Consider the following 24946-nt stretch of genomic DNA (forward strand, 5'->3'; position numbering starts at 1 on the left):
TCCTCTTAACAATATTGCCAGATATCTTATGTTTTAACAGGGTGCAGAATTTAAGAGTAGAAAGAAATATGCCATTGTCTTAACAATGGCCTAATTTGCCTACCTTTATTTTTAATAATTCAGTGTGGCCTATGCTTTTTGCTAATACAGGGACATATTTTGCTGTAATCATATACAGACTGTGAAACTTTTTGTTTCAGGCAAGGCATCTTTACATTTGTGATTATCATAAAAACTTAATTCAGAGTGTTCGAAACAGAAGAAAGAGAAAAGGGAGTGATGATGATGGAGGTGATTCACCTGTTCAAGATATTGATACTCCAGAGGTATATGAAAGTTTTTGTGTATTAAATGTAAATCCTATGTAGACCATTCTGAAACTTTTATAGAAAGATATGAACACATTTTTTAAAGGTTTAAAGCATTTAAGAAATCTGAAAATGAAAGCAAAATTAAATGTAGCCAGTTAAAATGCAGTTACACAATTTGACTTGTTATAGTTTCAGTTGGCAATTCTTACAGCTCTGTTGTCATATAGCTCCCTCTTTCTTTGCCCCAGTTTATAATATTTATCCCCAAAAGATTAAATAATTTAATAATTTGTAGTTTTAATTATGTAAGACTTTTTTGACAATGGAATTAAATTTGTATTGTGCTAAAGTTGAAATATTTGCTGTTGTACATATCAACGGTAAGTTTTCAACACATTGTATGAACTAATTCATATATGTTAATTTTTTTCTAGGTTGATTTATACCAATTACAAGTAAATACACTTAGGAGATACAAAAGACACTTCAAGCTACCAACCAGACCAGGACTTAATAAAGCACAACTTGTTGAGGTATATATGAGTTTTAGAAACTATTTAAACTTTAAATGAACCTGTTTGCATAAACAAGGTATCATTAAATGCTAATGAAATTATTAATATAGTGTATGTTACAGTACATTTTAGTTAGATCAAAATTAATAAAAAAAATCTATGGTGGAACAATCTAGTTGCCTAGAAATGTTTGTCTGCCAGTTAGGAAATTCCTTTATGTAATGACTACCCAATGGATTGTGTACATATTCTAATACTGGCTTTCAAACTACTGAATGAAAAATTTTTTATCCTAATTCTAGAAATCTTAGTTTTAAAATTTCATTTAATCAGTAAATCTTTGTTGAACACCTAATTGAGGCATAGTAAAATTGAATTAGTCATTCTAGAAATCTTAGTTTTATTTTCATTTAATCAGTAAATCTTTGTTGAACACCTAATTGAGGCATAGTAAAATTGAATTAGTACTTTTAATTCTTTATTAAAACTTATTTTCTGAAGTTTTTGATGTAGTAGTTCTACAGATGAACCCTTAAACAGTATTCACATAACTTGCTGATTTAACTATTTCAGAATTTGTCTTTGTTGATGTTATTTTGTTTTATTAGAGACATCCATATTTTTTTCACATCTAGAAACGGCAAAGACTTTTATCTAAGCTTTTAGTTATAGTTTGCTTTGATCTAGTATTTCTAGTCCTTCAGTAAGTTTTGAAAAGTTGACCTAGTGTATGTACGTTCTCAGGAAGTAATAAAACCAAGAAATCTGTACATCTTATTAAGATGCTTATAAATTTATATATTTATACCTTAATCATATTTAAAATAAATTTTAACCTACTAGACATAATAGAAATGTAAATATATAAATTAGTTTTCTCATATTCTTCAGCTTGAATTCAGTAGTTAACTAACATTTTCTAAAATGCATATATTGAGTAAGATAAAAGATGTATAGAAATTATAATTCATTGGCAGAATGCTTTTTAACATTGTTAAAATTCAATATATTAACTATTTAGCCAGAATTTCTTTTTTACTTCTTGCCTAGACAACAAAAATCTAATTTAAAGAAATTTGTTTTTTAAAGATCTAGTCCTTTTTGGATTGTATAACACATTAATATAACATAAATACTATGGTGATGACGTATATCAGATATTAAAGGCAACTTTGTTTGGGGACAAATGAGAACCAAAGAACTGATTATGTTAAATGTTATATTTAAAAATATATTTTTTTTAATACATATATCAATCCTGAAATTTTTGGTAATCTGACCTTCTAAAAACAGTTATATTATTTCTAGAACTCTTTTTTTTTTTTTTTTTAAATAAGAAATGGCCATGAGTGTTATAGTTTAGTCAGAAATGCAGAAATTAGGGCCGGCCCGGTGGCGCACTGCTACAGTGCGCCGGCTCCCGCCGAGGGTTCGGATCCCACATACAGACCGGTTCCCGCTCACTGGCTGAGCAAGGTGCGGGCGCAACACTGAGGGTTGCAATCCCGTTGCCTTCCAGGTCCGGTACGGGTGCGACACTGAGGGTTGCGATCCATTGCCGGTCACGAAAAAAAGACAACCGTTGCCTTCCAGGTCCGGTACGGGTGCGACACTGAGGGTTGCGATCCATTGCCGGTCACAAAAAAAAGACAAAAAGGGAAAAAAAAAAAAAAAAAAAAAAGAAATGCAGAAATTAACAAGTTAAGGAGAAGTAACAGATATAGCACATTGTTTTATGGGATTCCAGGGTTGGATGACTATCTTTTCTGTGTGTCTTAATTATTGTGTGGATGAACTTTTTCTTTAAGAAGTTTTATTTCCTGGAATCTAGATATGCATGTCAGCACTCCCGTTTAGTCTATTATTCTTCTATTGGTAGTTGTAGCACAATTCAGATTAGCTTAATGAAAATGTAAGGAAGCAGGGAAACATTCTTCAGTGAACATCCCTTTTTTGCTTCTCATTTTCCATCCATAATTTTTATTCAGAAAAGTTTTCAAGGACCCTTAACGAAGAACACTGCCAATGAATGAATGAATGAATGAATATAAGTTGCAATAAACATATTTCTAAGATATTTCGTGGTTTGTTTCTCTGTTACCAAACATTTTTCAACTTTGTATTTATCCTTTTTCTATAAATAGGGTCTAAACCATTATAAGTTTAATGATGCATGTGGACTCTTCTGTTTTATTTTATTTATTTATATCATTATTTTATTGATATTTAAAGTTTAAAAGTAAAAATATTTACTTCCTAATCTAGATTGCAATTATACAATTTAAAATAAAAGGAAATATATTTTCTAATCAATATATATTTAATTGAGTGGGCCATAGGGTCCTTTGAAATCACACAGCGTAGTGCTCATAACATCTTATTCCTATATGCTTTTCATCCTGTTGGTATTTTGTTAAATACAGTTTAATTTTTAAAGGAAAGAGCTCTTATCTCATAGCACTTTTTCTTTCGATGAAATAGTATTTTTTACCTAGTTTATGAAATCTGTGAATATCTAAAATTTAATTTCCTCAATTTTTTTTCTTTATAGATAGTTGGTTGCCACTTTAGGTCTATTCCAGTGAATGAAAAAGACACCTTAACATATTTCATCTACTCAGTGAAGAATGACAAGAACAAATCAGATCTGAAGGTTGATAGTGGTGTTCACTAGGAGAGATGGAATTGAGACTAATACTTGGATGTTCAGATGTTAAGACTGTTTACTGTTTTTTCACATGTAGAAATGTTCCTTGTGTATTTTTTCTACAGAGGATTTTCTCTGGTTTTATTTTCTTTGTTTTTGACTTTAATAATTAGTTGGAAACTCATGTAAAATGAGCTTTCCTAGATTAAAAATATTTTAAATAAAGTTTATTACTATTATAGTTGCTTCAGTGTATTTATTTTGTGAAACTTGATTTTTCTTTTAACTAACTTTTAGGGGTCAGTTAATTCAGATTTTAATGTATTGATCCTTCATTTTATAACCTTTTTTTTAAATTTCAAGAAATTAACAGGCTAAAGAGAAGTAACAAATGTAGCATATTTGCTTTCTCTGGGACCAGTTATTTGGGATTAAGGATTCCTAAATAGCATTATTTTTTAAAGTGCTTTATAGAGCTAGCAGATTTGAAAAATAGACTTTCACTAGGATGCAACTTCTTTTTTATTTCCGTTATCATTATTATTATTATTATTATTATTAGTTGATGAAATATCAGGAAGAACATATAATTTAATTTATATACCTTCCTCCTTCCAAAGAAGGTTTAATGTGTCAGCAAAGATAAAAACACAGTGCTGGAAATTCAGATAAAAACGTAGAACAGTTGTTTCTTAAAATTTTGTCTGAGATAGGAGATATTATATGGCATGAATATAGAAAGTACTTCTGCAGTGCCCCATAATTCGCATTCATGTCCTATACTGTTTATATTGCAAATTAAAACTAATAAGTTAGGGAGGTCTAGATATCTAACAAGATCTTCATTTGGATTTTGGTTATGTACAGCTGTGACTTGATTTATATTATATCTGTCTTATGTTTCATTTTCTGTCATTTTTCTGTCAAACATTCATAACTTCTGCTTTTCCTGAGACTGTGTTGCTTAGCTAAATTCTTATAATTACAAATTAAATTTACAGCTTATGACATGAAAAAAAAAAGGAAACAACAGCTTCAGTGACGTGTTCTAAGATTGTGCTGCAGATTTTAGGCTGGAAATGGATGAGACCATTAATGTAGCTCATAGTTTCTCAAGGTTGACATTTGGATAATTCTTTGTTCTGGGAGGCTGCCATTTATGTTTTAGGAAGATTAGCAGCATCCCTGCAGTCCACTCATTAGGTGCCAGTAGCTCCTACAAGGGGAGACAACCAAAAATACCTGTAGACACTGTCCAATACCTCCTGGGGAACAAAATCACTCCTGGTTGAGAACCACTGATGTAGCTGAAGTACTGTGTAAAGTACTGGTTCATTAGAAGGTGAGTCTGCATATGTAATACTTGCAAATGCAAGTATTCCGAGTGTATTGACAGCTAGAAAATATGATGAACAATAAGGCAACTGGTCTTTGTTCTCGCTATGACCATTTGAAGATTTTGCTACTTTATTGATAAACAGAGGCTGTGATCATTGGTATTTTGGAAGGCTCTCATTTCTGGTATTCCAGAACTCTCTGTGAGAAGTTTTTCTCTTAGCTATATGAAAATGAATCACATAGCTACTAAGTGTGGTTTATTTGAAGAAAGTATTACTTCCACATTTTATAATTTTTCCTAAATCTACAGAGACTTAATTTTTTTATTAAAACTTCACTAAGGCTCACTTTTTCCTTTAAAACACATCCCATTCTTGTTAACGAGCTTGAAATTATTTGCTTACATTAAAGTGTCTGTTTTGAACATAACATTTGACTGGCAAGGTTAGTTTAATTATTTGCATAGTAAAATGTTGTAAAGTGAGAAAAAATAAGAGTGAAAGATTAACTTCTGGGTGGTGATTATCCAATGAAATTAAATCCTTTTCAGAGCAGTTTAAAACAAGAAAAACGGATCTTGTAAGTTGAGAACTTCTAGAACCTAACCGAAAGCTGAGTTAACTCAAGAAGCTGCAATGCAAAGGTCAGTTTTACGTGAAAATCTTAATTCTTTGTTAATGGGTTTTAAAACTTAGGAATGTAGTAGAAACCTTTTTACTTACCTGGAAAATAAATGGAAGCTCATATCTCAATAGGGTACAGGTTACTTTTAATGTTAGTGCATCAAGAGTAGAATCCAAATTTGACTGCCATTAGAGTAGGACAAAAGCATACTGAATGTGTAGCAGGGGCTCAAAAAATAAGTCAATTATTTGGTAACCAACTTTAACAATTTAGGACACGTCTAAAAATTAATAACTGAAATACGTTTCTTTAAAAACCTAAGCTCTCTATTATTTCTACATAATATGTTTTTTAATTGAGTGGAAATTTACATAATACAGAAGTAACCATTTTAACGTGTAAAATTTGGAGGTATTTAGAATCCATTGCCAAACCCAATGTGATGAAGATTAATGTCTTCATTTTCATCTAGGAGTTCTATAATTTTAGTTCCTAAATTTAGATTATTAAACCATTGTGAGTCAATATTCATGTATGGAGGGAGGTACAGGTCTAACTTTATTCTTTTGCATGTGCTTAGCCAGTTGTTTCAGCACCATGTGTTAAAGACACTATTTTTTTCCTTACTGAATGGTCTTGGGACCTTTGCTGAAAATCAATTGGCCATAGATGTTTGGGTTCGTTTGTGTACTCTCAGTTCTGTCCCATTCATCTATATGTCTATCTAATGCCACTACTACACTCTTTTGGCTAGTGTAGCCTTGTAATAAGTTTTGAAATCAGGAAGTGTGAGTCTTCTTACTTTTTTTTTTTTTTCTTTTTTTTCAATATTGTTTTGGCTGTTTAGGGCCCCTTGCATTTCCATATGAATTTGAGAATTGGCTTTTCCATTTTTACCCAAAAGGCCATAAGAATTTTGTTGGGTATTGCATTGAATCTGTAGACTGCTTTAAGATTCCTTTTTAGCAATATTAGGCATTCCAATCCATGAATATAGATGTCTTTCCATTTATTTAGGTCTTTTAAAATTTCTTTCTGCAATGTTTTGTAGTTTCCAGTGTACAAGTCTTTCACCTTGGTTACATTTATTCTTAGGTATTTTATTCTTTTTGATGCTATTGTAAATGTAATTTTCCCCTTCATTTCTTTTTTGGATTGTTCATTACTGATGTATAGAAACACAACTCATTTTTATGTGTTGATCCTACAACTGTGCCATATTTGTTTATTAGCTCTAGTAGTTTTGTGAATTCCATGGGATTTTCTATATGAAGGTATTTTTAAAAGTTTGAGGAAAAATAGAATTAAAAGATAATGTGAATCTTTCTATGAACTTTTTGAAGTGCTGTCATATATAGAATAATGTTATCCGTAAGTAAAGATAGTTTTACTTCTTCCTTTCCAATTTGAATGCCTTCTATTTCATTTATCTGTTTGTTTTTTGCCAAACTGCTCTGGCTAGGAATTTCAGTACAATGTTGAATAGCCATGATGAAAGCAGGCATCCTAGTCTTATTCCTTTTCTTAGGAGAAAAGCTTTCAGTCTTTCACCATTCAGTATGATGTTAGCTGTGGGTTTTTTTTATAAATGCTGTTTATCATGTTAAGGAATTTCCCTTCTATTTCTAATTTGCTGAGTGTTTTTTTCATGAAAGGGTATTGAATTTTGTCAAATGCTTTTTCTGTAAGTGTTGATAGGATCATGTGGTTTTTCCCCTTGTTCTACAAATGTATAATACATAGATTGATTTTCTGGTGTTAAACCACCTGTGCATTCATGGGATACATCCCACTTAGTTCCAGGTTTATTTATAGCTTTATTTCATTGTGGTTTGGGAAGATAGTTTGTGTAATTTCAATCATTTTAAGTTTATAGATCATTGTTCTATGAACTAACAATGAACGTTAGAGAATGTTCCATGTGCACTTGAGAAGAATGTGTATTCTGCTGTTGTTGGGTGGGATGTTCTGTACATGTCTATTAGGCCTAGTTGATTTTATAGTTTTCTTCAAGTCCTCTATTTCTTTATTAATCCTCTTTTTAGATGTCTATCCATTATGGAAAGTGGGGTAGTGGGGTCTCCAACTATTATTGTAGACCTATTTCTCCTTTCAGTTCTCTCAATTTTGTTTCATATGTTTTCTGGCTCTGTCATTTGGTACATATAATTGTTATATCTTCTGGTGAATTGAACCTTTCAACAATATAAAAATGTCCTTATTTGTCTCTTGCAGCAAATTTTTACTTAAAATCTATTTTTTTCTGATAGTATAGCCACCCCAACTCTTTTTTGGTTAATTTTACATGGATTTACATAAAGTTTTGGTAGTAAAATTCAGATTATGATATCTAGGCAAGTGATGGTGATTTAAAAATAAATTTTTTTTCATGTTATTGTTCATTCACTTAGTGGAGTTAGTTTTAAAATGTCAACCAAAGTCTTGTTTATAAGCTAAAAACAGATTATATTTGTTTTTAGGCTTTTTTTTCAAGAGTGAGTACTGTTTACTATAGAATTCATTCCTTTGGGATTATGAATTTCTTATATTTCTTTCTAGCTGAAAGCAAATACTTGCTATACACTTGACTTTATTATATGTGTTTTGTTTTAGTTACATTAATACTATACAGGGTCAACTATAGTCTTCAAGTAATGGTCACATTATTTGCTACTAAATTATCACACATATAAATATGTATTTTATGTAATGTATATGTGTGTGTATATATATATATATATGTCTTTTTGTGTATACTCAATGTAGATCTCAAATTAGCTTTTTACCCATAACACCCAATAGATATATAATTTGACTTCTAAATCTTTGAAAATGTAGATCACATAAACTCTTTTTTTTTAAGATTTACTACAGGTTTTTATTTATAAAATTCTTAGAATATAACAGCTGCATATATGCTACACATTTCTTTCTAGATACCCACCATGCAAAGATGAGCATCTGTGATGATACCATTTTATAGAAGTAAATTGAAAAAGTGAATTGTATCAATTTAATTTTCTAATATCAGTTTCTTTTCAAATATTTGAGAGAAAAGTTTAAGCTTAGGTTGTCAGTGAAAGATTGATTCAGAAATACGTGAGTTGACTATTTTTTTCCTTTTGGGAAAATTATTTTCAAGTCTGTAGTCCTTTCATTATAGGGTTTTTTACATTTTAAAAGCACCTGATATAGTATTGTGCAAAAATGGTTTATTATGGAAAAAACTCATGTGTACCTATTGGGAATTATAAGGAAGTTAAAGTTGCAAAATGATTCCTGAATGTTTCTACTTGTCCTTCCCTTTCTCCAATAGTTGTTGCTCATTGTTTTGGTACTCCATGTTGCTTCCAATTCTCTAATAATCCTTTAGGATCAGAACCTAATCCCAAAAACCAAAAATATTCAAGGAGTCACTATGGATTATGACAAGGAAAAGAGGAACTTTATCAAAAAGAAATGAGCTATTAGTATTACTGTCAACTTTGTGTCAGCAATGTGGGACTCATAGTAACAACTAGGAGATAAAAAGTCAAAAATAAAAATACAGAAATTGTTATTCAGCATTTAGCATATATGAGCTACCTGTGCAATTGTGTGTCCATTTAAATAAAAGTTTGCTTTCCTAAAAAGGAAATGGATTAGATGTTGCTATTAAACAATGTAGTAGTCAAGACTCTAAATGCTAGAGTAAGACTGGCCGTATTCAAAACCTGGCTCTGCTGCTCACTGATACTATAATCTTAGACAAGCTCTGCTGCTCACTGATACTATAATCTAAACTTCGGTATTTTTGTCCATAGAACAGGGATAATGATAGTACCTACCTTATTCAGTTGTTGCAAGACAGTGTTTAGAACCATAGTAAATTTTTAATAAAAGCTTTGTACTCTTTCTTATAACTAAAGTCTATTGGAAAACAATCTGTTCATTAATATGATTAATGAAATATTTGCTTTTAGAAACATGTTGACCAAGTCAGAAAATGTTGCATAGGGTAAGGTATGTGAATGCTTATGTTCCTTACATTTATTGGTAATATAAAAAAAGATGTATGTTTCTATAATGCATTCATTTCTAAAAGAGTATAATTGAGTTTCATATTTCAGTTATTTCCAGAAAGGAAAGAATGTGAAGAAGAATAATCTATAAATCTATAAAATTCCACTTATTAAATACTTAGCTTTTTTCAAATAGTATTTTTTCTCATCAGGTTTTGATTGCAGTAATAAAGGAATACCTATTAAAAAGCCACTGTTGCCTCACATATGCCTTCATGCTGATGTGTCATTTAAAAATAGAGATACTGGAGCTTTAATGCTTTTCTCCCCTCAGGGTGAGTTTATACCAAATGGAAAATGAAACAGATATACTGATGTTTTTTCAATTGACCTATTCTATGAATGATTCCAGAAAGAAATAAGACTTCCACTATTGATTTGGTCTGATTTTTTTACCAGTCAATTCAGTGAAGAAAGGCAGGCCAATCAAATCACATGCTATACTGAAAAACAACTAATTTTATTTATTTATTTATTTTTTCAGTTCCACTTCATGCATTTTATTGGTGGTCATACTGTTTGAAAACGTGTTCTAACTTGTGTTTGTGTAGACATAAGGAGGATCTGAATTGTGACTGCCTCAAATTTGTTTGGTCCAGCCCAATAGCACTTATTTGAACACTGAGTAGATACCAGATACTGTTACGGATGTAGTCTTCAGAAACAGATCAGGGACCTCCAAAGATGTATTTCAATAAAATAATGTCACCTTTATATGCAAAATGATATATCCTAGATTGACTGCATGGTATATAGTTTCTCAAAATTTTCCAGTACTTTGTATAGCACCCTATATGTCTCCTCTGTGGCAGGCTTCACATTTATAAATAATTATTTGTTTACAATGATTCCACCTTTGTTAGAACACAAGTTCTGAGATGACAGTACATCTTATTTATTACTATATCCCCAAATCTTAATAATGGCTGGCACTTAGCAAGCATTCAATACATTTTAAAACATGGAAGACTTTCTGAAATTATCTCTGATGGACACTCTAAGTCAATGCATACATCTTAGTAAGATATGGGGGATAGTTCAAATCTAGCTCCTCTAACAATCAGAAAATATCTTTGAAGTCACCTGCTTTATTTACTTCTAAAATTTATGTAACTTTTAAATTCTCATCCATTTTCTGTTTCTTTTGATGTGCTTTATTATTCTCAAGAAAAATTGATATGTCAGGGATATGTATCATGCTTTTAAGGATACATACAGCTGTGTGTGGGGGTGTGTGTGTGTGTGTGTGTGTAGCATATGGGCTTTGGAATTGGAACTGTTCAAATTCTTTTTTGTGTGTGTGTGTGTGTGTGTGTGTGTGTGTGTGTGTGTGTGTGTGTAGCATATGGGCTTTGGAATTGGAACTGTTCAAATTCTTTTTTAACTTTTAGTAAATATCTTAAACTTGAATCAGCATCTGAGAAAGGGGCTGAGAATGTTTACTTTGAAGTTTTTTGTTGTTATTTTTAAAGACAGCAAAATGAAAATGTACTTAAAGTACTTGCATACATAATGTGCACTCAAATATTGGTTCTATTTTTTCTCCTTACTAGAAAACTAGATTTTCTTCCAGGAACCTCAAATTGTACCTATTCTTTCCATTAAATATGCATGGTAAATAGCCATCAACAAAGTACTGAAAGTATTCTCAGTCTTTGAGCCAGGATTGTGGCTATTCATCTGGGAGACAAAATTCTTTTACTGAGTATATTGAACATCTCATAGATGAAAATTTTCTACCCAAAATTTTAAAACAGTGCCAACAGTATCCACAGAGAAAATTTAAATTGAATGAAATTTTATTACTACTTGCTTAATACAGGTTTACTTGTCCTACACAAGTAAGAATTTATAGAATCTGTGCTTTATTGCACTGGGTAGAAACCAGAAATGCAGTTACACTGTTATACTGCAGTTTGTGGGATATTAGGGATGGTGTTCTCCAGAATACATGAAGATTCTCAGTGATGGTTGCAAGGAATCACAAAAGAGATCTTTGGCCCAAAGAAGACATGTCTGAAAGAAAGTAGAAAATCAGTTAAATTTAGCTGAATGCTAAGATATGTTAGTCTTTTTCTGGGTTAAAAATGGACAGTGATTTTCAGGATTTCAGATATGACTAATCTTTTTAGTTAAATAATATACAAAGAGATGAGTGGGAGGACTTGCCATAGGAGCAGCAAAGACCAAGGAGGTAAACAATTTTTCTACCTTCCGCTATTTACCATTGATATTATGCTATCATTTGTCTATGAAGAAAAGGAATGATTAGGTATTTTCAAAACCTTATAATCACACGTAAAATTTCATTTCTTTCTTATGGAGATGGGCCATGAAGTTTAAATCTGCAGGTAAGAAGGATTAAAAGTTTCTTAAACAGTCATAAAATACATTTCTAGGTTTTATAGGGAAAGGAGAAATGTTAGAAAGCTACTCAACTTGCCTCTCATTGGAAAGATCACATAAGGTAATGTATAAAAACGCATGGAATAATAAAAAATTGTATATATGTGCAAGGTAGTATTATGATTATGACTTATTAGAAATATGTTAAGCAAGGTTAATCTGTTGCTACTAAGAAAGTAGTATCCCAAAATCAATGAGAAATTACTTATGTATATCCACACTGCTGTTCTCATCCATTAACACAGATAATTACAAAATTGTATCATAAAATAAATAAAGACCATTTTGGTAAATTGATTTCAAGTCATACAATAATAAAAAAACAAAAATGGTGTTTTAATATTAGTTGGCATTTCATTTATGTAGTCCAGGAAAAAAGTCGTTTTATGGGATTAATTAACTCAAGTTCTTGGTATCATCATTTAGTACAATGATCATCAAATTTTATCATGTAGGAGGATTTGTTAAAACATAATTTTGGGGCTCCACCTCCAGAGTTCCTGATTCAGTGGGTCTGGGGTAGGGTCTAAAAATTGATGTGCGTTTTTAATAAGAGCTCAGGTGACACTAAAACTGCTATTCTGGGAACCCACACTTTAAGAATCAAATGGCTTGGTAGAAAAAAAAAAAACTGGTCCAAATCAGCATACCTGGGTTCTAGTCCCAGTGCTACTATATGGAATAGCACTGATTATTTGGATTCTCTGCACCTTTCCTTGGTAAGATGGTTATATCTGCCTTTTCTACCTCACAGGTTTCTTAGAAGAATGATAATATCATGACATGTTGAAAGTAATTTTAAAAAGCTAATTTCAGTATGAAGTATCTAATATCATAGCAGTTGAAAGATTTTTTAGTAACCAGAGGAAGGTGATTTTTAAGTCAGGAGCTAAAAATAGTTATTGATTTATCTACCATTGTTTTATACTTAAAACGCCTACTTTCCAAGTAGTGTATTTCCAAGTGGGTGTATTTTAAGTATAAAACAATGGTAGATAAATTGTTTAAAAATTTTATTTAGTTAATTTCTGGTTAACCAGACATGGAAGTAGAAAATTTTTCTTTGACCATTACTAAAACTTTTCTGTCTAGTTAATTACTTGATCCCCTTCACTAGGATCTTTTATCTAAAACCTTTTATTGGTGTTCATATTGGTTTAAGACGGCAACTTTGAAGTTGACTTCTGCTACTAGTAGTATTTTTGTGTGTGGTAAAAATCAGATGGGGAATTTGGAATTTAATATATTGAGGTATTATTAATTTTCTGGATTTTATTTAGTTTTATCAAACTCTACCAAACTCCATTTCTTAAAAACATTCAATTTCTTACACAATGGTAACGATTCTAGAAAACAGCTGGGATTTAAACAGGGTGTTACCAGAAAGGGTGATTAATTTCAGCAAACCGATCATGAAGGAGATGTCTTTAAAAGAGTTGTTCCCATACATTTCATAGCAATACATTTTGTAATTGCATTTTCTTACTTTGGGCAGCAGAGCAATTCACTGAAATTGCAGTAACAGATCATCTCACATCCCTTTGCATCCCAGAAATGATTCTGGACATTCATATCAATCTGTGTCAGGTCAGCTACTCCTTCTGGAAGGTTGTGACAGTTGCGATCTTTTAGTATCTTTCTGTAGCAAGAGAGGCGATTTGAAGGCATAGCTTTCACCTGTAGCAGCAAAGTTATCCCAATAGTGACAGCAAGAACCATAAACTTCATTTTGGCTTTTGGCCCTGAGGTAGAAGAAAAACGAAAATGTCAGTGTTTGTTTTTTAGAAGATGGAATTTATCTGACCGTAAAGTTCTGTAGCATTTTCATAAATTCTTGGATAGAAAAAATGGGAGTCGGTCTTTTCTACTCTCCTCTTTGTGTTTCTCAAAGTGTAGTTTTTTGGACCATCTACAGTAAAAATCACTTGGAATATTTGTTAAAAATCAAATGCCTGGGCTCCACAAAAATATTGAATGTGAAATGCTTGGGGAGGGGAGGAGGTGGTGAGAGCCAGAATCTGCATTTAATAAGTACCCAAAGTCGTAATTTTTTGTGTGCATTCGGTAAAAAAAAAAAAAAAAAAGAAATGCTTTTTAAGGGGGTACAGTGACCTTGCATATCTTATACCCTAACAAAAACATTGTCAAAGAATCTGTGCCACCCTGACAAAAACAAAAAACCCATTTATGCTGATATTGATAGATGATATTCTTTAGATATATTTATCATTTGATTAATTTTTTAACTTCCAGAATTATTTTTAGGGCCTATTCTTGTTGCAAATTTTTAGTAATGTTTTGAATTTTTATGTCACATAGAGTACTTCATCAGCCACGATCGAAAGTGGAGGCTTAAATTCTCTCTTATAATCATCTAGTCTGTCCTTGAACACCTCCTACAATGGGGGAACTCTTTGTTGACCAAATCAATATATTCTACTGCTGTAGTTCTAACATTTCTTACTGTAAAATATTTTTCTGTAGCTTCTACCTACCAGTAATAGCTTGAACCTGACCAAACAGGTCTAGATCTTCTTCCAGGAGAATTATTATTATATTAATAATAATATTACTATATTTGGCAATTCAAAGTCTTTTACATTTCTGTATGAATTTTAGTATCAATGTGTCACTTTTTATGGGAAAGCTTGCTGGAATTTTTATTGAGATTATATTGAATCTATAGATAAATTTGAGGAGACATCTTTTAATATTGGATCTTCTGACCCATGAACATATGTATCCATACTTTCACTGTTGCTTATTTGTGGCTTTATATTTCAAGTATGTTTATTTTATTTTATGGTGGTAAGAATATTTAACATGACATCTACCCTCTTAACAGATTTTTAAGTGTACAATAAATGCAGTATTGTTATCAATAGGCACAATATTGTACATCAGATCTCTAGAACTTACTCAACTTGTATAACTGAAACTTTGTACCTATTGATTAGTAACTTCCTATTTGCTGACCCCTTCCCCAACCTGCCCCAGCAACTACCATTCAGGTCTCTGCTTTAATGAGTTTGACAAGATACCTCATATAAGTGAAATCATGCAGTATTCATCCTTCTGTGGCTGTCTTATTTCACTTAACAGTAATGTTCTCAAAGTTCATCGTTTGCTGCATATTGCAGGATATTCTTTTCTATTAAGTATAAATATATTCCACTGTATATATAAACCACATTTTCTTAATCCATTTGTATGCAAACAGTCATTTAGATTGTTTGCACTTCTTGGCTATTGAGCTGCAATGAACATGGGAGTGCTAATAGCTCTTGAAGATCCTGACTTCAATTCTTTAAGATAAATACCCAAAAGTGATATTGCTGGATCATATGGTAGTTCTATCTTTAATTTTTTGAGGAATCTCTATATTGTCTTTCATAGTTGCTGTGCCATTTTGCTTTCCCATCAGTAGTGTGCAAAGGTTCCAATTTCTCCACATTCTCACCAAATCTTGTCATCTTTTGTCTTTTTGATCATAGCCATCCAAACAGGTATCAGGTGATTTCTCATTGTGTTTTTGATTTGCATTTCCTCGATGATTAGTGACACTGAGCATCTTTTCATACATCCATTGGCTGTTTGTGTGTGGGGATTTTTTGGAAAAATGTCTATTCAAGTCATTAGCCATTTTAAAATTGGGTTATTGGGTTTTCTTTTGCTATTGTGTTGTACAAGTTCCTTATATATTTTGAAATTAATCTCTTAGACATATGGGTTGCATCTCATAAGTTTTGATATGTTATGTTTTCATTTGTGTCAAGATATTTTCTAGTTTCCCTTTTGATTTCTTCTTCAACGTATTGGTTGTTCAAAAGTGTGTTGTTTAATTTCCACATATTTGTTACTTTTCCAGTTTTCCTTTTGCTATCGACTTTTAGTTTCATTCCATTGTGGTTAAAAAAAAAATACAATCTTCTTAAATTAGTTAAAAATTTTTTTGTGACCTAAATGTGAGATCTATCATGGAGGATGTTTTGTGTGTAATTGAGAAGAGTATCTATGCTGCTGTTAGGCTGAATATTCTGTATCTGTCTGTCAGGTCCATTTGGTCTATAGTGTTGTTCAAGTTTACTGGAGGTTTTTTTGTTGATTTTCTGCCTGGTCATCTATCCATTACTGAAAGTGGACTAATGAAATCTCCTACCATTATTGTATTGCTATCTATTTCTCCCTTCAGTTTTGTCAATATTTGCTTTATATATTCAGGTGCTCTGATGTTGGGTACATGAATACTTACAATTGTTATATTTTCCTGTGGGTCAACCCTTTTATTATTATATAATGTCCTTCTTTGTCTCTCTTGATACTTTTTTACTCACAATCTATTTTGTCAGATATAAGTATAACCCACTCTGCTGTCTTTTGGTTGCCATTTGCATGAAATATCTTTTTCCATTTCTTTACTTTCATCTTGTGTTTTCTTAAATGTAAAGTGAGTCTCTTATAAACATCTTATACTTAGATCTTGGGTTTTTTTTCCCTATGTCTTTTTTTTTTTCCTTTTTGTCTTTTTTACTGACTGGCAACGGGATCGCAACCCTCGGTGTTGTGCCCGCACCGCGCTCAGCCAGTGAGCGGGAACCGGTCTCCACATGGGATCCGAACCCTCGGCGGGAGCGCCACCGCACGCCCAAGCGGCGCACTCTCCAGTGCGCCACCGGGCCGGCCCTCCCCTATGTCTTTTGATTGGAGAGTTAATCCACTTACATTTAAAGTAAGTATTGATAGCAAAAGATTTACTATTGCCATTTTGTTCATTGTTTTCTATTTGTCTTATAGTTCTTTTGTCCTTTTATTCCTCTCGTGTTTTGGGGGGGTTAGGGTTCTCTTTTTGTATTGATACGCTTTGATTCCTTTCACTTTTTCTTTTGTGTTACTTCTATAGTTTTGTTTTGTTTTTTTGTGGTTATCATAGGTCTTACGTAAAACATTTTATAATAGTCTGTTGTAAGGTAATAACAACTTAACTTCAGTCACATACAAAAACTCTATGCTTTTAATTCTCCTCCCATCACACTTTATGTTATTGTTGTCACAATTTACACTTATCTATACCATGTATTCATAAACATATTTTTTACTTTTAGTTATTTTTAACACAGTTACTTTGTCTTTTGTCTTTTAACTTCTATGCTAGAATTAAAAGGGATTTACCCAACGGCATTATAGTAATACAGTATTTGTATTTGTCTATATATTTACTTTTATCAATGAGTTTCACATTGTCTTATGCTATCATGTTACTGTTTAGATCCTTTCATTTCAACTTGAAGAAACCTCCTTTAGCATTTCTTGTAAACCAGGTCTAGTGGTGATTAACTCTCTCAGCTTTTGTTTGTCAAGGAAAGTCTTTATCTCTCTTTCATTTTGAAGAATAGTTTTGCTGGGGATAGTTTTAGCTAGTAGCTTTTTCTCTTTTGGCACTTTGAATATATCAATTCACTTTCTTCTGGCCTGCAAAGTTTCTGGTGAAAAAAATCCACAGTCACATCTTATAGTGGTTTCCTTGTATGTAACATGTTGCTTTTTTCTTGCTATTGTCAAAGTTTTCTGTTTGTCTTTGACTTTTAATAATCTAATTATGATGTGTCTCATGTGGATTTGTTTGGGTTCTTATTTGGGGACTTTTGGGCTTCTTGGATGTGGATATCAATTTCCTTCCCCAGATTTAGAAAGTTTTCAGCCATTATTTTTTTCAATTAACTTTCTGGTTATTTCTCTCTCCTCCTTCTGAGATATTCATTATGCATATATTGGTTCTCGTGATGGTGTCCCATAAGTATTTTAAACTATTTTTTATTCTTTTTTCATTTGCTTCTCTGACTGGATAATTTCAAAAAACTTGTCTTTGAGTTCATTGGTTCTTGCTTCTGCTTGCTCTAGTCTTCTTTTGGAACCCTCTATTGAATTTTTCAGTTCAGTTATTATATTCTTCAGTTCCAAGATTTCTGTTTGATACTTTTTAAAATTTTCTAACTCTTTAGTGAAATTCTCACATTGTGCATTGTTCTCCAAGCTAGTTGATCATTTTTATGATGATAATATTTTTATTGAAATGAATTGATTATACATATTTGTAGGGTACAGAGTTATATTTCAATTCATGTATACAATGTGTGGTGATCAAATCAGGTTAATTAGCATAGTTAGCATTAAAAAACTTAATAATTTCTTTGTGATGAGGACATTCAATCTCCTCTCTTCTATCCATTTGATAACATGCAGTAAATTATTAATTATAGATGCCTAACTTGATTGTACACCAATAGAACTTATTTTTCCTGTCTAACTATTTTGTGTCCATTGACCAACCTCTCACTATCTTCCCTACCCCTTCCCCTTTCCCACCTCTAGTAACCACAGTTCTGTTCTCTCTTTCTGAAAGTTCAACTTATTATTATTGTTTGTTTGCTTGTTTATTTTACCTCCCACATATGAGTGAGAATATCCAGTCTTTCTCTTTCAGTGCCTGGCTTACTTATCTTAACATAATTTTCTCCAAGCTCATCCATGCTTCTGCAAATTGCAGAATTTCATTCTTTTTTATGGCTGGGTAGTATTTCATTTTGTATATATACCACATTTTCTTTATCCAGTCATCCATCAATGGACAGTTAGGTTGGTTTCATATCTTGGCTATTGTGAATAGAGCTGCAGTAAACATGGGAGTGTAGGTATCCCTTTAACATGATGATTTCCATTCTTTTGGGTATATACTCAGTAGTGGGATTACATGATTGTATGGTAATTCTATCTGTCATTTGAGAAACCTCCAAACTGTTTCCCATAATGGCTGTACTAATTTATAATCCCATCAACAGTATGATGATTATTTTAAATTCTCTGTCAGATAATTCATGTATCTCCATTTCATTATGGTTGATTTCTATAGTTTTGTTTTGTCTCTTTGTTTGGATTGTGCTTCCCTGTTTCTTCATTTTCCTGGACTCTTTCTGTTGATATCTGCATATTAAGGAAAAGAAAAAAAAAATACCACCTCTCCCACTCTTCATAGATTGGCTTTGTATAAGAAAAGACCTTCACCAATCAACATACCCAGAGCTTTTTTGAACCTGTCAAACCTTTGTGCTAGTCCAAACTACTGTCTTTGTTCTTAGTGTTGTCTAGGTACCTAGAGTATGTCAGGTACCATTAGTACTCTGAAACAGGCAGAACAGAAGGCAATCTCTTGGGTAGTTATTGTAGAAGTTGGAATGCTGGAGTGCAGTTCAACTCTTTTGCTCTCCAGGAAGAAACTGGGAGCTAGAACTTTTCACCTTGTTTGTTCTGTGTTCATCTGGGGATGGGAGCTGTTTTAAGTACCCAAACTTTTGTTTAAACCTCCCCTCTATTCTCTGTAGCCATGGGTCTAGTGTATGCCAGACATCATCATTGGTCCAAGACAGGCAAGACAAAAGCCAGTCCAGTGTGTAGCACTAGGAAATGCTGTAACATTAGATGTGTAGTCCAACTTTTTTCTTCCCCAAGGAGAAGATGCAATCTAGGATTTCCACCTGAACACTCTGTGCAGAGTTTCTGGGAGGAGCTGTGGTGAGTGACTGCACACTAGTTCAAACCATTGCTTTGTTCTCTGTAGCTCCCAGGGAACTAGTGTATGTGTGGTCCAACTTCTTTACTTCTCAGGGTGAAGCTGGGAGCTGGAGGTTCCCTTCTGATCACATGGGGCTGTGCCAGGAGTGGAGATTATTGCAAGAGGGTGTCTCCAGTTTTCCCACCTGTTTTGATGTGGCTGGTTTTGCACTTGCCTGGGGTGTAGTATCCTTTCAACTGGTTTCTGTATTTCTCACAAAGGGAATTGATCCATATGTTGCTGTTGAATTGGTGTGTACATGGGGGAAAGGAGAGTCCAGGGCTTCCTATCCTGCCTTCTTGCTGGCATCACTCTCAAGTGTTTCTTACAGGCAATCTATTGTTTGGTCTTGCTTTTTTGATTGAAACTGACAATCTCTGCCTTTTAAGTGGAGTATTTAGACCATTTACATGTAATGTGATTGGTTACATGGTTAGGCTTAAATCTATTTCAATTTGTTTTCTATTTGGCTCAATGGTTCTTTTCCCTCTTTTTGTGTGCTCTATTGGATTAACTGAAAATTTTTAATGATTTTATTTTACCTCCTTTTTTGGCTTATGAACTGTAATTCTTCATCTTGTTATTTTATTATTTATTTATTCGTTATTTATTTATTTATTTTTATTGAATAAAAATTGATTATACATATTTCTATGAAGTTGTGCAGCAGTTGAGGGGGAGGGGGAGAAGGGAAAGGGTAAGTTTGTGGGTTCAACATTGAGATATGTTGATCAAATCAATATTAGTAGCATATATATTGTTACAAATCGTAATTATTCTGTATGCCCCTTTTCCAGTCTCTCTCCACCCCCCATTTCCTCCCTCTTTCCCCCTCTAATCACCCTAGATTTCTTCTCTCCCTCTGAAAGAATAATGGTTACTCTGTTGATTTGCTGCCCAAATGATCTGTCCAGTGCTGAGAGGCATGATCATGTCCCCCAATACTATCATAGAGCAGATGTCTCTTCCATCACTAAGAAATGAGCTCTGTGGAGGCAGACATCCTCCTCCTTTCTTTATCTCTGCTGGTGACTCTCCTTGTGTCAACTCACTCCAGTGGCTGGTGAACTATCTGCATAGTGGTTGTGTCATCTAGCCGCCTTCGCAGCAGCCATGGTTATCGTGGTGGCTGTGGTGGGCCACCCACATGGAGGAGATGTTTTTGGCCTGCTCCGTGGTGCTGGCAGTATGCCTGGTTGTGCAGAGTGTCCAATTCCTAGTTCCATGCACCAGGTCCCCAAGTGGGTCCCAAGGCACTGGCACAGTGTGCCTGGTTGTAGGAGGGGTGGTCTGATCCTCTTCTCAATGCCCCAGTCCCCGGGCAGGCCCTGAGGCACTGGCAAGGAGTGCCTGGTTGTGGGAGGTGGGGGTCCAGTCCCTGGCTCCATACCCAGGTCCCTGGGTGGGCCCTGAGTTGCTGGCATGGGGTGCCTGGTTGTGGGAGGGTGCTCCGGTCCCCTTCTCCACGCCTCATGTTCACAGGCAGGCCCTGAGGCACTGGTGCAGTTTGCAGGGTGGTAGGAGGGGGATCCAGTCCCCATCTCCATACCCCGGGTCCCAGGGCAGACCCCAACATGCTGGCGTGGTGTGCCTGGTTGTGGGAGGGGGGTCTCATCCCCTTCTCCATATGCTGGGTCCCAGGGCAGGCCTTGAGGCACTGGCGCAGGGTACCTGGTTGTAGGAGGGGGGTCTGGTCCCTGGCTCCATACCCTGGGTCCCTGGGCGGTCCCTGAGGTGCTGATGTGGTGTGCCTGGTTGTGGGAAGGGGATCTGGTCCCTGGCTCCATACTCTGGGTCCCCAGGCAGTCCCCAAGGTGCTGACTTGGTGTGTCTGGTTGTGGGAGGGGGGATCCGGTCCCTGGCTCCATACCCCAGGTCCCATGGTGGGCCCCAAGGCACTGGCTCTTGTGCCCAGTTGTGGGAGGGGGGTCCGATCCCCTTCTCAATGGCTCAGTACCCAGGTGGGCCCCAAGGCGCTGGCACAGTGTACCTGGTTGTGGGAGGGTGGTCTGATCCTCTCCTCCATGCCTTGGGCCCCTGGGCTGGGCTCTGAGGCACTGTCATGCATGGCGGGTTGTGGGAAGAGGATCTGGTTCCTGGCTGCTAGCCCCAGGTCGCCAGGCAGGCTGCTAGGCATTGGTGGTGTCCCTGTATGTGGGAGTAGTGTTCAGTCCCCAGCTTCAATCCTCAGGTTCCTGGGTGGGGCCCTGAGGTGCTGGCAGTGTAAGTGGTTGTGGGCAGAGGTCCTCCAATTTGAATGTAAGCTCTAGGAAGGAAGGAATTTTGTCTACTGTGTATCCCAAGCACCTGAAATGGTGCCTGGCATTTTAGTGAATGAATACCCGATACAAGGGTACTTCAAAAAGTTCATGGAAAAATAAAATTAAAAGATAATATAGGGCCAAGCCCGTGGCGCACTTGGGAGAGTGCGGTGCTTGGAGCGCAGCAGCGCTCCTGTCACGGGTTCGGATCCTATATAGGGATGGCCGGTGCGTTCACTGGCTGAGCGCGGTGTGACCGGTCTCAAAAAGGACAAAAAAAAAAAAAGAAAAGATAATATAAATCTTTCCATGGACTTTTTGAAGTATCCTCCTATATCTTAATCTCTAAGTGCTTAAAGTCAGGAAAGGCAGTTTCCCAGATTGCTAAACTCAATATCTAGTTGCAGAGAACTATTTGTTATGTGAAGAGGTTAGTGACCTGTGAAATGCTTAAATTTGCTTGTCATCAGCTACTGTCTTAATAATCAAGTTTTCTTTTTCCTTAACACTTTAAAATTTTATTTTAACATTTATTTGTACATGATTGTGGAATACAGTGTGTTGTTTCAATATATGCATATACTTCACAGTTATTCTCTTAGAGTAGATGGCATAGCTCTGTACCCATTAATCCCCACTTCTCTTCCCTGTGCCCTGCTTCCCTCCTGGTAGCCATTATTTTACTCTCTACTTCTATGAGAACCACTTTTTTTTTTTTTTTTATGATTCCACATATGAGTGAGATCATCTTTCTGTGCCTGGGTTATTTCACTTAATATGCTGGACTTCAGTTCCATCCATATTGCTGCAAATGACAGGATTTCATTTTTTTAAAAATAGCTGAATAGTATTCCATTTGTATATATACCACAGTTTTAAAAAATCCATTCATCTGTTGATGGGCATTTAGGTTGATTCCATCTCTTGGCTTTTGTGAATAGTGTTACAATAAACATGGGAGTGCAGGTATCTATTCAGTAGATTGATTTCATTTCCTTTGGGTATCTACCCAGTAGTGGGATAGCGGGGTCATAAGGTAGATCTATTTTTAATTCTCTGAGGAACCTCCATACTGTTTTCCACAATGGCTGTACCAATTTACAGGGTAGTTCCCTTTTCTTTGATCTTTGCCAGCATTTGTTATTTTCTCTCTTTTTGATAATAGCCAATTAATCAGTTTTTGTAAATAGCCTGACTTTAAAATATATTTCTCAATTTCTGGTGTTTTTTTTTTCTTTTTTTTTTGTCCAAACTAGTTGGTCTGTCAAAACTCTGGTCAACTAGCTCATACCTGATTTAGAAAAAATACATTTGTATGTCTGTGCATATATTTATCAGAAGATTGAACAACAACTACCATCTGCCTTTTCTGTAACCTCTCTCACTAGGTTCCTCTCTATCAAAAGGCTGGGTATGAGGGGGATGAGTGTGGGGAAAGTTGAAAACTCTTTTTAATCTTTTTGCCTAATATGTTTGAAGAATTTTTCTATTATTTTTTATATCTTTGATCTTCCTAGTTGTTTTTTTATTTATTTTATTTTATTTTTTATTTATTAATTTCTGTTTTTTTTACTATACAATTATGTTGTTCTTAATTTTGTCTAATTTGTGTGGCTTTTGGATAGTCATGCATTTGGCCAACTAGGGCTTGTACTACAACCTTCTTATTTTACCTGAATATAGGTGTAATTTGTTCCTTTTATGACTGTTAGCTGTTTAAGCCTTCTTTCCATTAGATGGCTCTTGGTAGAGTCATATACCAGATTGGATTTTTTTTTTTAAGAAAAACATTTTTCTTTAAAAAAATAAAGTAACACATAGATGTATGAAAAATACAGAAAAGCATAGATAGAATAAAATTCAGCTAGAGTTTTAATATAGAGAGGATTGTTGCTAACATTTTGGTGTATGGGTTTGTTTTTTGGGTTTCTTTTGTTGTTGTTTTGGTATGCATAGAGGAGGGTGTTAAGAAGACGAAAATGAGATGGCCAGGGACAGAACACAGGGAAACTCAAACATTTATGGCCTGGGTGGAAGATAAATCAGAGAAAGAAATTATATACCAGTGAAGGAGATTGACAAGGAAGTACAGGTTGTAAGGTAGTGAGAATGAGTAGAAAGGTAAGTGAGTGGAAGACCAAGGCATGTTTGGACAAACTCATCTCAAATTTGGTATTAACTGAGATTTATTCCTCAGAGAATCTTCAATACACTCTGCTACATAAAAGCAGATGAATTCAAAGTCCATACACCATCACTGACTGATCTCTTTTACAGTCCTGTGTCTCTTATTAACATGATATCTCCACTGAGACAACAATATTGAACATGTTTAAAATATAACGATGCCAGCTAACATACAAGATTCCAGTTACATCTGAATTTCAGATAAACATTTGAATAATTTTTAGTATAAATATGTCCCAGATATTACATAGTTTTCTACCTATTGTGTTAATTTTGATCATTTATATTTTGTTAGGAAGTAGCCCATTTCACCCATTTTAAAGAAAAAAAATTGCAATAAAGCTATATAGAGTATTTCCTTATTATGAAAAAGAAATCTTTCTTTTTCCATATGGCCTTTCTATATGTTGTCCTCTCTGCCATGAATGCTCTTTACTTGGCTGGCTGGCTTCTCAACTTTTAGGTCTCAGTTTTAATGTCATTCCTTCAAATGCCTTCCAATCTGAGGTAGTTTCAACCTGACTTTCATAGTGCTGTCTTTTTTTTAAATTAATTATATTTATCACAATTTAAATGATATATTTGTGAAGTAACTCATTTTGTATCATTCCCACTGGACTGAAAGCTCCATAAGAGCAATCTATTTTGTTCACCACAACACACCTGGTGGCTAATACAATGTTTGGCCCATATTTGTTTAATTAAATGAATGATTCTCCAATCCCCCACCTCCTTTTTTTTTATCCTGGGCAAGAGCCTGTAGAAGTTTATGTTATCTAAAAGACTGTGTAAACCTCTCAGGGCTGATCCTAAGGCTTTCCTTTTACTTCCTCTCTGCACCTATTATTCACTACTGTAGAGCTAGCCAGTCAGACCAATTATCTCTTTCGTCCTATACACATGTCTTTGCCTTGCTGTTCTTTCTCACATCTTACCTTTATGTTAATTTTTTTTTTTTTTTTTTTTTTTTTTTTTTTTCTTTTTTGTCTT

The 24946-nt window shown here is 34.2% G+C and overlaps 1 protein-coding gene and 1 long non-coding RNA gene across 2 annotated transcripts in view; both read left to right on the forward strand.

The window, feature by feature from the left end:
* SAP30 (Sin3A-associated protein, 30kDa) overlaps positions 1-3714 on the forward strand; it is an 8383-nt gene extending 4669 nt beyond the window's left edge. Inside the window, exons 3-5 of the mRNA XM_008584233.1 lie at positions 201-326; positions 746-844; positions 3378-3714. Coding sequence (XP_008582455.1) covers positions 201-326; positions 746-844; positions 3378-3500 — 348 coding nt within the window. The 3' untranslated portion in view covers positions 3501-3714. The remainder of the gene's footprint in view (positions 1-200; positions 327-745; positions 845-3377) is intronic.
* Positions 3715-5379: 1665 nt separating this feature from the next.
* The window catches only part of LOC103600004, a 35976-nt gene continuing 16409 nt past the window's right edge, over positions 5380-24946 (forward strand). The window contains exon 1 of the long non-coding RNA XR_551347.1: positions 5380-5454. This is a non-coding gene — a long non-coding RNA (uncharacterized LOC103600004). The remainder of the gene's footprint in view (positions 5455-24946) is intronic.

Source organism: Galeopterus variegatus, unplaced genomic scaffold (assembly GCF_000696425.1).
Source record: "Galeopterus variegatus unplaced genomic scaffold, G_variegatus-3.0.2 Scaffold3179, whole genome shotgun sequence".
NCBI classification, from domain to species: Eukaryota; Metazoa; Chordata; class Mammalia; order Dermoptera; family Cynocephalidae; genus Galeopterus; species Galeopterus variegatus.